The 13,036-nt window shown below is 41.6% G+C and overlaps 1 protein-coding gene across 1 annotated transcript in view; it reads right to left on the minus strand.

Annotated features, from left to right (window-relative positions):
- Positions 1 to 2,270: 2,270 nt before the first annotated feature.
- The window catches only part of ARMC9 (armadillo repeat containing 9), a 58,572-nt gene continuing 47,806 nt past the window's right edge, over positions 2,271 to 13,036 (minus strand). The window contains exons 23-25 of the mRNA XM_010000327.1: positions 9,821 to 9,953; positions 4,978 to 5,150; positions 2,271 to 2,293 (exon numbers count right to left, since the gene is read on the minus strand). Coding sequence (XP_009998629.1) covers positions 2,271 to 2,293; positions 4,978 to 5,150; positions 9,821 to 9,953 — 329 coding nt within the window. The remainder of the gene's footprint in view (positions 2,294 to 4,977; positions 5,151 to 9,820; positions 9,954 to 13,036) is intronic.

Here is a 13,036-nt window from a genome sequence, read left to right on the forward strand (position 1 = left end):
ACCCACAGTTTCTCTCAAGTATTTGGAAGTTTCTCAAGCAATATATAAAAAATGGCCTCACAGCTTTCCAGCTTTGATACTCACACTCCAAAACATCAAAAGCTGAACATGCAAAAATGTACATACAAAGTTCTGCGTTGCAATAGGCCTGAGTAAGAAATGAAGCACAAACCCTGCAGCTTGTTTCTTTCAGTCTTGTTCTGCAAGATGTATTTTGTCTTTCACTAATTTTCATCTGCTGGAGGGCACCTACCCACCTCCTTCAGCTGCCTTCTAAGGAGTAGTACAATTGTGACCTCAACTACTGGTAAAGCCAGTAAGCTTTTGGGGTGTTTTATTCTGGGGTTTCCCTCCCCCCCAAAATAAAAATAAAAAAGAATATATATAATCTGCATTTTTCAAAAGCTTCTCTGCACCTTAGAAAATCAGCTCCAACATGAAACTCAGCATTGCTGTAAAATAAATAAAGCTGCTGAAGCAGTCTGTGGTACCCACATATGCAAATGAACATGCTTGGCACTTCAGTGCTAACAACCTGGCCATTGATACGACGTGCTGGAAAAAAGACAGCATTTCAGAGGAAAAATAAAAGCTGCCTACCCTGGAAAACCACTAGGTGAGTTTTTATGGCTGTTTTCCATTACTGCCTTTTTGTGAACCCGAGGACATTTTTCCATTAATTGTGTTTATCGACTCTGAGAGGAGGTGGATGAATCTAAGTGTAAGTCAGAGATACTCTGGGCTTTTTTTGTCTAGCACATGGAGATCTATGTGACAGGGGTTATGAAGTGTCTTGTATCACTTTATATCCTATGTCGTTGGAGAGGTAAAGCAAGACCCATGCTCTGCCTGCTTGGACACCTGAAGTTACTGAGCAGTAAATGGCAACTTCCACGTGATGCAACTGAACTTTAAACTGGCAGATGCCTTCCCCTACAAAACATCCTGGTTTCAATTTAAAGTGTAGTATCCAAAGGTGTTACCTGACCTTGTGTATGGGAGCCCTTTCTGCAAACATCTGACACAGCATCACTGATCTCGGTGGGTTTCATGGCAACTACATTACACGAGGAATTGGCCTTGGCTCTTCAGTTGCCACCACACACCAAGGGGTACAATTCAAGGTCTCAGCACAAGCAGAAAGCTTTTTTCTGGCCCTATGGAAATGACTGGTGGTTTTATGTAAAAACTGTTTACTCTGTGGGAAGGTGGTGTCACCATGGAGTTGCTTTCCACTTGTTTGTTTCTCAAGGTGAAACTCCCAAACAAACACTTTACCTTCTCCCTTTTTGTATCTGCTAAAGCATTTCCTTTTGAAGTCTGCCTACGGCAAATACTCCCTGCTTTTTTGCCTCAGCCAAGTTCCAAGATAAATTGCATTTCTGGAAAAGTTGCTGCTGTTGTCCTAACAGCTGCATCACATGAGGGGATGTTACTATAAAGTCAATCTCCAGTGAAGACTTTAGTGTTTCCTGGTCACTGTTACTTTTGATAGAAAGGACAATCAGCACTAGCTTCATAATTCACTGAGAGAATTAACTGCTCTGTTTTTATTTAGCAGAGGGCTTCCCATATCTCTTGCCTAGCCAGCACTTCATAGTCACTGAAGATCAACACCATAAAGACATAATCAGTCACTACTCAGAAGTGAAGAACATAAAAAAACAACACAGACCAAAGAAGACTGTCCACAGCCACATGTAAAAAGAAAACTGTTTCATATTCTCCTGGTTTCTCCTATGAATGAAGAACAAGTTCTTCATTCAAATGGAAAAAATACTATTATTCATGCCCCAAATTTTAAAGAGCAAAATTAAGAAAAAACAAACAAACAACCAAACCAAACCAAACAAAACAAAGATAGGAAGAAAGAATAGAAATAATTGCTGCAGATAAAGTGGTGATCAGATCCTTAGAGCTGAGCATGGGTGCTGCTGTGGGCACTGCCAGTTTTTCACCTGCCACAAGTCAGCCTCAAGTTGATGAAATTTTTTCTCTCCAGTCTCTGGTGACTAAACAGATCTCACTCCACACAAGGCTGCTCCAGGCAGACCTAAAATTGTAATAACGGGGCCCTTGTCTTAGCCAGCTTTAGAGATGACAACACCTGCATCCCATCAGATAATTCTTGAATCCCCGTGCAAAGTGTACACCGTGCAATGTCAGTGATCTCACTCTCTTCTCAGGAGGTCACCAGTGAAGCTTCATTACAGGAAGCTGGCTCTGTCCTTCAACAACGGACAGGTGACTCTCGAGGAAAGGAACTGTTCTCACTTCCTGTTGGACTGCCTGCCTGCAGAAAAACAGCAAGAAAGGGTCTGTCAGCTGAAAGCAGGATTTATTACAAAACAGGAGCTGCCTGAGTGCAACACTTGTTCAACGTGTACAGTAACATAAACACCACAAAGAACATGCACAAAGGCACCTTAACCACTGATGTCGCAACTTAAAAACACAGAATGCACTTATGGCAACCACTTGTCAGGACACTGGAAGAACTTGTGGAGGAGCAGGGAGTCAGTAGGGCCCAGTCACACTCCTGACAATAATTAATTCCTCATTCTTCTGGTAGGGATTTTTGTGCTGCTCTAGCTCCGCTGTGCCCTAGACAGCGCTTGGAACACTGCAAACAGCTTGAGTTGTGCCCATGCAGAGAAGCCAGTGTCATCCCTGCACCAGCTGGGAAGTGGAATCCAGGGAAAAAACCCCAGCATGGCTGGTGTTTTTTGGAGGAGCTCGGTTTTGCTTTAAGGTGCAGCTCTACAGCTCAGCTAACAGCCCCGGGCTACAGCTCAGGGAGGAATTTGGCCCCAGGCCTGTAGCTGCACTAAGTACCTATGCTTCTTCTGCATTCCTCAGGCATTCCACACACTCCTGCTCTAAGAGGAGCAGTCCAGCTATTTCAACTGGGTTTATGTAAAAACAACTTATTTCCAGAAAATATACCTATAATAAATATTAAAAGCAAGCTAAACAATGTGTCTCTCAAATAACTGAGCACATCAAGTAAGAGCAATCAGAAACTCATCTTTTTCTCATCATGCCTATCAGCCATAAAAACCTGTATTTCTCCAGCAATGCCAAGAAATAAAAAAAACTAAAGACAATCTTCCACTGGGACATAGTCTCTTGCTATGATAGAAAAGAGTTACCTGAAACTTCATTAGAAACTCTGGATAAAAGGTAAACAGACACAAAATAAGCTTACATTGTTTTAGAATGCACAGACACAGCAAAGGTAAGAGGTATCTAAAGTAAGACAACTACTATCCAATAAAACTCATAAAAGCCCAAGAGTCTGGACTTAGAAATTACACATCCTGAATCAACAGAGAAACCCAAGTGATGTAGAATGTTCTGCTTGAATGTAACTTCAAAATAAGATATACTATATATTATACTGTGCCACTGGAAAAGGATCTTAATTCCAGAGCCCTAGGGCAGCAACACGTGTATGTTATGTCTTTCACAGAACACACACCCAGGAGCATAAAGCTGCCCTGGAGAAACTAGAATATGCAGAGGAATTTTTGTGCAAACACACACACAGTGCTTTTCCCTTCTGCAGAGCTGCTCTTTTCAGTGGGCGACTGCTTTTGTAAGTGACCCGAAACAGGAACCAGGGACAGACTCTCAGGTGTTAACCCCACATTCAGTCAGGGCAGAACAATGCTCCTGATCGCAGGAAACAGAAAGCACGGATGTCAGAGGTAAAACACAGGGCATATGCAGCAGAAATAAAGCTGAAAGAGCTAGCAGTTATCACCTAAGCACAGGATTGCTCAAGCAAGTCTCTCTGGGTCAGCACCTCCCTTAGCCACCAAGGACACTCCCTTCCCTTGCCTCACCTGTACTCCCTGCACATACAACTGTGTGGAAAACCAGTGAGTGAGCAACACAGAAGACTTGGGAAGCTCTTTCCAGCTCTCTTGCTGATTTACTAGATTACTTCAGTTCCCTGCATACCATTTTCCCTACCTGTAATGAGAAGCTAATAATATACATGTACGTCAAATTTCCTATGAAGGTTTACAAAGTATTATAACCTATCACGTCTTTGGGAAGTTTAAAGGTAACAGTTACAGCTAAAGAGTAGAGCTAATGTTCCATTGTGATCAGATAATCATCACTAAACTTGTCACGATGTGTTTGGAATAAGAACATGCAGCACACAGCTCCTGGCATTTTCATGGATGCTGGCGTCAGGGGTGGATTTCAATTCAGCTGCTCCTATCAATACTCCAGAGAAAACGTTAACTTGTTACTAAAGAATGCATCTTTCTTTCGCCTCAGTCCCAAAAATCCCCATAGTTTACACACCATACACACGTTTACTGTTGTGCAAGCATTTAAGATCAACATTTCCACTTTACTGGGCTTGCATTGCCTGGTTTAAACCAAGCATCCATCTTTTCCCTCTAACCTCAGAACCATGCCCTCCTCTCTTCTGAGTCCACTGCAACCTAGTCCCACTTATGCTTCTTCAGGCAACGACACATACATATATGGTGTTTAAATACAAGTTTCCAGCAGCATGACTGCCACAAGCAGCACACCATGCTTGGCTGTCCTGAGCCCATCTTCTTGAACTGGCTGACATCTGGTCTACATTGAGTTGCAGTGTAGACACACCCAGGAATCCAAATTCAAGAACATTAAACAAGTCCCACAACAGAATGAACCAGTGTCTAAAGGAAAGGAAATGGTCTGATGACATCTAGAGAAAGTATGAAACTAGAGGCTTCCCCATAAAATTCTGATAATTTGGGGCACCTTTCTCCACACAGAGACAGGAAAAAGCATGTCTCTTAACTGCTCACATGACACGTGGTTGTACATCCTGCAGATGACAAGTACAATGTCATATACTCCTGGCATGTTTGTAGCCTACGACTTCATTCCTGGAGAGCTACTACAGTGCCCCCTCCTTCCTCACCCCAAGAACTGACAAATAGAATTATTACTTTTTCCACTTACTCCGTTTGCTGCTTGTGGATGATCCTGAGGAGCTGGGAAGGCTTGTTTGTTTGGGTCCAGACCGAGAGCACTGGGAGGCAGTGGCTGGGACCTTTTCCTTTCCAGGACTGGCATTCTGAGGTTCAGGAGTGCGAGGGATCTTGGGTTTGCTAGTGAAGGCATAGAGAAACTCGCTGTGGGGGGAGATGGAAAGGGTTAGCAACGCACAGAGAAATCAGTATGCATAGTAAGTCTGCAACCAAGTGAAACCTGCACTATGTGCTGTGACAGTGGGGTGGACTGCTGGAAATTCAGGGAGACTGCAAATGGAAAAGAACATGGCACCACAGGTACTGCCCTGGGGCATGTACTCAGCACACAGGCTCTAAACCTGGCTCCATCGAACCTGTCAAACCTGGTTCTTTGCACAACAGGTTCAGCTTAGTCCCCTGCAAACACGTAGAAGATCCTTAACTGCTTTCCATTGTATTTATCATACACACAGAGATGCAGTCTGAGGTGCAAAAAACCCTATAGACATACTACAGCACAGGAATCCATGCTTTTAGGGCACAGACAATTCTCCCAGGAATGGGTGACAATGCTGGCAGACACAGGCAGCCTCCCTGGCTCCCAGCTGCGATAAGATTTGTAGAATTCCCTGAAGGCTTTGTCAGAAGAGCCAAAAGCTGTGATGGCATCTATGAAATAAATTCTCTAGGCACACAGGTTCCTTGTTCACACCAAGAACATAAACCAGCTGCTGCTATTTCACAGTCTGTATGTGCTGCAAGAATACAATTCTTTAAAATGTCCCCCTTGACTGTGTGAGGATGCACTGTCCTTCCCTGCTCCCAGCATCTGCATGTTCCTTCCCAGGTACAAAACTGGATGCTACCAAGGAATAGCAAGTCTCTAAAATAATTCTGAATCTATATTCATGTTTGCTGTACTGAATCAGTTTTCTCTTAAAAGGTTAAACTGAAATAACAGCTACATTAAAAAGCTCATAATACTTTAAAAAGGTGGCATCTAAAGACTGGCAATTAAAATGGAAAGTTCCCGAGTTCTTAGCTCCATCAAAAGAACCCTTTGTGACCATCAGAAAGGGTGATTAGGAGGATTTTCAAGACATTTAATCTCCCTTCCTCCCCTGGGAATGCTGCTGAGTCAGTGATGATTAGCCCTTCCATACCCCTGCTTCACATTGCAGGGAGATCTGAGCAAGTGTTTCTTTTGTATTTTAAATAGCAGCCATTGTCTGTATTTTACATATGTATAATCAAACTACTAAGGACAGAGACGTGCTAACTGGTCTGCCTATCTCTGAGTATTACAAGTATCACGCATTTCTCATTTCAAAGAAGGAGGTGGCAGATGGCAGCAGACACATCCCAGCAAAAAAGGAAAGATTGGCTAGATAAAATCCCAAGCTGTGGATCACAGATGTATTTAAATATATCTCTTCACAAAACCATCTCATTGTTATTGCTTTTTTTTTGCCATTTTATTAATTTTGGTTCAAGAGCTGGGCTTTCAATTCATCAGTGCTCTTCATAGCAATCTTATGTGTACTATAAGCTAAAGCACATAAAAAAGGAAAATCTAACAGCCCCACAGAAATTTTTGAGCCATAAATGAGCTTTCCCCCCCCCCCCCCCCCCCCCCCTTATTCAGCAATAGATAGCAAAACCCTGGACCTGTATTCCCATAGACTAAAAATAATTTTTATCAACAAAGCTATCAACAAAGTTCACAGAGTTTGACTGCAGTAACCCAGGCAGCTGGACTACAGGCCCTTTGGAGACAAAGCAAAGCAATGCCACCAGTGTCACTAGCCCACAGACAGGTACACAATGGCTCACATCTTTGCAGACTCTTCAGGAAAGGATTATAAAAAATAAGGTGGTAGAAAACTATTAGGTTGAAAAAAAACCACCCTGCTGTTCTTCGGAGAGGATGCAGAGCAGATCTGTCTCCATGTGCTCAGGTGTCACAGAACCACTTCATCTTTTTACAATATCAATAAATAGACCAAGATCACAGAAAAGAAATAATCCTCAGAATAACACAGAAAACCGCTGTTTGGGATTCTTTAAAACTTGATGAGATGAATAAAGAAGCAGGGCAATTTACTGTGGGAAAATGTTCCTTAGTATTTGGTAAAGGAGTCATTTACTAAAAGGTGTGGTAATTTGCAGGCAAGTGCTAGAACAAAAAAAAACCAAACCCAACAACAAAACCATAACAAAAACACAAACTCACAACAAAATCACAGAGAAACCTACATTTAAAATGAGAAGAAAGAAAACGGTTTACTTGGAAAATGGAAATAACTGTCTCTAAAAAGGTGCACAACAAACTGACACTGGGATCAGAATAATCAACCAGGAGACGTGACAGAACTTGAACATAACAGAGAAGTTAGACCATTTTCTCCAAGAGAAATATATCTGGACTTCTGGCAATTGTTACCGGACTATCAGAAAAGCAAGACCACTAGAGACCTAGGAAGGCCCTGCAAAGTTTAAGCTCTCTGTGATGATGATACTGGACACAGTCACAATAAAAAAAAAAAAAAAAAAAAAAAAGGACTTTTCCAGCTAGCCACCACAATTGTAAACTCAAGCCTATTACAAATTTATCCATGATTAGCACAACAGATCTGTATTCTCACATGATCAAAATGCAGCAGGGAAGAGCAATGCAGGGGCAGCTCCAGCCTGACACACATAAGCTCAAACAATCATTTATGCCTGTAGAAATAAACCAGCTGCAATAGATATGTCACTACTAGGGCCAGCTAGCCACCACAATTGTAAACTCAAGCCTATTACAAATTTATCCATGATTAGCACAACAGATCTGTATTCTCACATGATCAAAATGCAGCAGGGAAGAGCAATGCAGGGGCAGCTCCAGCCTGACACACATAAGCTCAAACAATCATTTATGCCTGTAGAAATAAACCAGCTGCAATAGATATGTCACTACTAGGGCCCTGTTCTTCTCTCACATGGATTTAGTGTAATTTCACCAATCTCTGTGCAGTTACATTGCCAATTTATTGCTAAGGAAGAGGGGAAATAGACGTGGCCACTTCACCACCACAATTCACCCCTCCCCTTCTCATACCTATCTCTTCTAGGAAGGTCTTGGAATTTGCCTAGTAGGAAGGAGATGTGTCTCACAGTTGGTCAAAACTATGACCAAAGCAGCAACTTACTCACTCTGTTTAGAAAACAAGATAAAAGTATGCTTCCAAGAATGAAAAGGCAGGTCTAGCTATTGCAACACCAACATATTAACAGAAGTCCTTTGACATAGGAAACCCCGTGTTCACTTGGAGTGTGAATGGCTACATTCCCACATCCGTAACTGGAACCTGTGTCTGTAAAGATAAATTATGTACACATGCTAAGGAAGCATGTCATGAAGAGATATTATCTTCTTCTGCAGGATGCTGCACCTGTGCCTTCAATTAATGATCCATCTATTACTGAGATTTAGACATACATTTATGGAGAAAAAGTAAAGATGACTGAGGACACGTCTTTTTAATAATAGATTATGGCTGTAGAGAAGCAAAGCCTCTCACCAAGGTGGGGGGCAAGATGCTGCAAATTTATGACTTCTTGCAAGCCAAAGCCTACAAAACAGTCATTCTCTCCAACACAAAGAAAGCAATTTGGCCATGAAATTCTCACAGTCCATCTGTATTTGCAGTATGTCCTTAGCTACTGTTTGGACAGGCAACAGAAATAAAAGCAGTAATGCTGGGACAAGGGTAGAACAGTGATAATTTGTTGACAATTTATAATTTCTTAGATCTCACCACTTAAACAGCACAACTGGGAAAAAACAAAACAACAAAACCACACCAAACCCCCCAAAACCACACACAGCATCTGTAAGCCAGAAGGAAACAAAGCTCTAAGCAGAGACTCCAGTTTTCAGAAGTGCTAGAGCTGTAACTGACACAAATAACTAAGCACTTCTGAAAAATCAGATCCATAAAGAGTTAGTAAAACCTCTCCTTCAACACATCTCCACCCATTCTGTGTTTTACTTCTGGAATGTACTTGCTTTTAAAATTTCTCTGCACTCACTGTTTAAAACTTGGCCCAATCAAATTAGCTATAGGAAAAAGCTGTTAATGTCTGAAGGGCACATGCAGGCCCTGAAAAACTTCAGTAGACCCTGGCCCAATTGCTAATGAATTCCTAATTCTCATCCAAGATACAACATCACAGTCCTACATAGGACAAAGGCTTCACAGAGCGCTCAAGGTATGAACAGGAGAAAGGAAAATCTTTCCTCTTCTTTTGACAGAAATTGTTTCAAAGAAGAGTTGAAACCTTTTGCTGGGAGAACTCTCAATATTGTCTCCCTTGCTATACCTGTCTAGTGGGTACATCAGGTCAGCAATGCTATCAGCTCAGTATGTTTCAACACTCTGAATTTATGCTTAATTTTTCTTCCCTTTGCAAATTAATTCTTGCCCTGTTCCCACAGTCCTAGGTATTCCTTTACTAATGATTTTTCATGGGTTACAGTCAAGTCATTTAAAGAAGCAATCAGGAAGTTTTATTTGCAGAAGGCTGTGCTGTGCATACATGTGAAGTTCATTAATGATGTCTGGCTTGATACTTCTCCCGTTCTGGACCAGATGCCTCAAAATTGAACAGCTGCCTCTGGCACAGCTAAGGGTATTTTGTTTGGCAAGCACCACCACAGCTGTCTCAGACCAGACTACATCATACATCAAATTACTTCATATTGTCTTTACAGCAGCATGGAATTAGCTAGTAAGTCCCCTCAGACACCTCTTCTACCTTTAGGTACTCATCTGGATAAATCATACCTGTGATTACGCTCATCTACTTCGTTCTGGGTGAAGTCAGTAGGTGGGGAAGATGAGACATTGTCACCATCTGGGATGCTTTGGTCCATTCTACAGCCTGATGAGAATACTTCAGATGACTTCGTTTCATCTGCTATTTAAAAAAGAAGCACAGTTCAATGAGGAGCTGTCTCTTTACAATTTTATTAGAAACAAAATCAATTAATGGTTCCTGCTAAATGAAGGAGACCCTGAGATAATGGCAGGCTACTGAGTTTGTGTGGCAGAGCACATGACAGCTCATCAGATGAACCAAGCCCACTGCCAGTGTGGATGCTTCCAGCCCTCTGCAGCTGGAAAGTAAAACGTTTGGATCGTTTCCAAAGCAGCTATACTCTGCATTTGCAATGAACTAGGAGCATGCAGACCATCAGTTAACACAGATCAGCTAATGACCAATACCTCTTCAAAGTGACAGGAATGCAACCACTTGCAGACATCTGCACATGCCCACAGTACCAGGCGGCCACTGTGGACAAAAGTGTTTTACACTTCTGTCAGACTTGGGTCTACCACGTTGGTTCAGTATTTCTGCCTTGCACTAATGGAGAAGGACAGTCAGTTTGCTGAGAGGCACAAAGCTGCCAAGATGCACAAGTTGAAGAAGAGTTCAAGAAAAATCACTAGCTCCATTCCTCCCATGCTCAGGACAGGGTGCTGTCCTTGTTTGCTCTCACATGCTGATATGGATGCAGATCAGGTCACTTTCAGACAAGCACTTGGCTGCCCAGCACATGTTCTGTCTGATATTCAGCATAATGAGTGTAGCAATGGTGTGTTCATCTCTAGACCACAAGTTATCTACTTGCAGAAGATTTAAAAAAAACCCAACACAACGAGAGAGCCAGAATTACTGATTGTTTACCAAAGTGGTAAAAAGGGAGGATGGACCCAGACAAAATCAGACCAATTCAAGAACAGCTGAATGAATCCAGGTACAGAGGACAAAGAACTGCTTTCATTTTTAGAAAACAAAAGGGGATCAAGGTTTCTTGAGGCTAAACTTAGCTCCCCTGATATGTGACCTTGATTACACTAACTGTTCACATGAAGCTTTTATTCTGTTTTTCCACTCTTGTTTTCTTACTATTCATTTTACAACTTGACTGCACAAAACTCTGATTCCCAAATTATTCATGTGATGCTGGAAAACATATTCTGATGTGACCATGTTGCCTGTACTGCATAATGACCATCAGATCAAGATCAGAACTCAGTAAATTGAGTATTTCTTACACAGCAACAATGTTTGGCCGGGCATGATATGAGTCTCTAGAAGCAATTCAAATATTTTAACACTTTTCTGTTTTGTACTGTTCCCTGCCATATATTAGAAGGGACTAGAAGAGAAAGGGCTTGTTTTCCATAGTCTTAAATTCCAGTCTGTCCAATTTAAGCATTACAAAACCTACTGCCTTTTGGAAAACAGGGTTTGTCCAACAACCCAGTCCAGTTACCATTATATAGACTTAAAGTCCTGTCACTGACATGAACAACCAGGGGATCCAGCACTGCAATCTCTCCTTTCTCTTCTCTTTCTTTCACCTCAAAAGGTAAGAAAAAGAAGCATGTATTTCACTGGCTACTTGCAAAAACCTAAAACCAACCTCTGCTGATCCTTCAAGAAGCTCAGTGTTGTTTTATAGCCTGGATTAGTGCTAAGAAGACAAGACTTGTCTCTGCCACACATTAAAATTGTCTTTTTATATGTATAATGCATATAAACTTGCAATATGCTGTACATTTTGATCTCCAACATTTTCCTACAAGAGACCATAATCTAGTTATTTCATTAGTATTACTTGCATATAAGTTTTACTGAAAACAGCTACCAAATTGTTTTAGACATGTTACAAGCAAAATTCTGACAATACGGATCAGAAAAGCTGGCAGGAATCTCATCAGCATCAAGGCTTTAAATCAATATTCTCCATCAAAAATTAACATTTCCTTTGTTGACTTACACAGGTTCCCTGTTTAAACCTCCACACAAATCTCTACAAGCAAACTGTCAGACAGCATCAGCAGCACAGAAGGGCACAAAGGTGAGTGAATAAATTTCACGGGCAAGATCCTATAATGATGTGATTCTGAAGGAACACTGGGCTCCTAGTGGCTGCATAATGCCTCAGAAATTGCATCCAATTACACTTCAAAACAGCAAGTAGGAACACCTTTGGTACCTGTTTGGCTTAATTTTTTTTAAAGAAGCATGAATATGTAAAACTCCTCCTTTTTTTGTCTCTATATAGGAAATCTGCCAAATCATTATGCTTTTGATTAGTTACAGCCTCTGCTGTTCTGAGTTGTCAGCAAACTTTCCCATTGAACAGGCTCAGCTAGACTCAAGGTGTTGCTGTGCAAAGTGAGGTTTGGGGACAGCAGCTCATTCCTACACAGCAGCAAGAGCCCAGCTGCCCATCCTGAACAGGAGTTTAACCTCCTTCTATCAGGAGATGTGCCTTTCATTCAGCACATTGGATGCATCAGCTCTAGGCATTATGTAAGCAGATTCCTGTCTGCAGGACCTTGGGTTATTTTTCTCAGAATCCTTTTAATTTCCTCTAGGAAATTTAAAAAAAGAAGAGAGAGAAAAAAAGTATGCTATTCCTTTACTGCTTCAAAGCATATTTTTCAGCAAAATAAAGGCATGCTTTGTCTGAACTTATTAATAATTCTGTACCGGATATGCTGCAAGATCCTTTATCTAAGACTGCAGAACATTTTGCCTTAAATCCCTAATTGGAAATGTTAATGAAACCTGCAAGAAGGTTGAAACTCCCACTTCTGAAGTTCTGCAATCCTGTGGATATTAGAAGCTCAGAAATTAAGTATTTCAGCCGGCTATAACCTTTTAAATTTGGCCACGTGTTTCTGAGCTCTCAGGTCCAGCTGAGTTTGCATTAATTTCAGTTTAGTTGCAAAGGCAGAATCTTTAGCAGCATCACCCACAATGCAGCTACAGAGCACAGGGCTTCCCATCCTCCACAGCATTTTATGGCTTGAATGTAGTTGCAAATCTAAGCAGATAACTGCAGCTGCCTTCAACTTCAATGCAGAGGTCTAGCCAACAGAGTCTGCAGGTGCCAGCAGACAGTGATTCATTTAGATCCAAACAAGGGTGTATTTGATCAAGTAAGGGGCTTTGCCTGTTGGGAAGTGCAGTGTGTCTGGGCT

The sequence above is a fragment of the Chaetura pelagica genome, unplaced genomic scaffold (genome assembly GCF_000747805.2).
Source record: "Chaetura pelagica isolate M959 unplaced genomic scaffold, ChaPel_1.0 scaffold20, whole genome shotgun sequence".
Classification (NCBI taxonomy): domain Eukaryota; kingdom Metazoa; phylum Chordata; class Aves; order Apodiformes; family Apodidae; genus Chaetura; species Chaetura pelagica.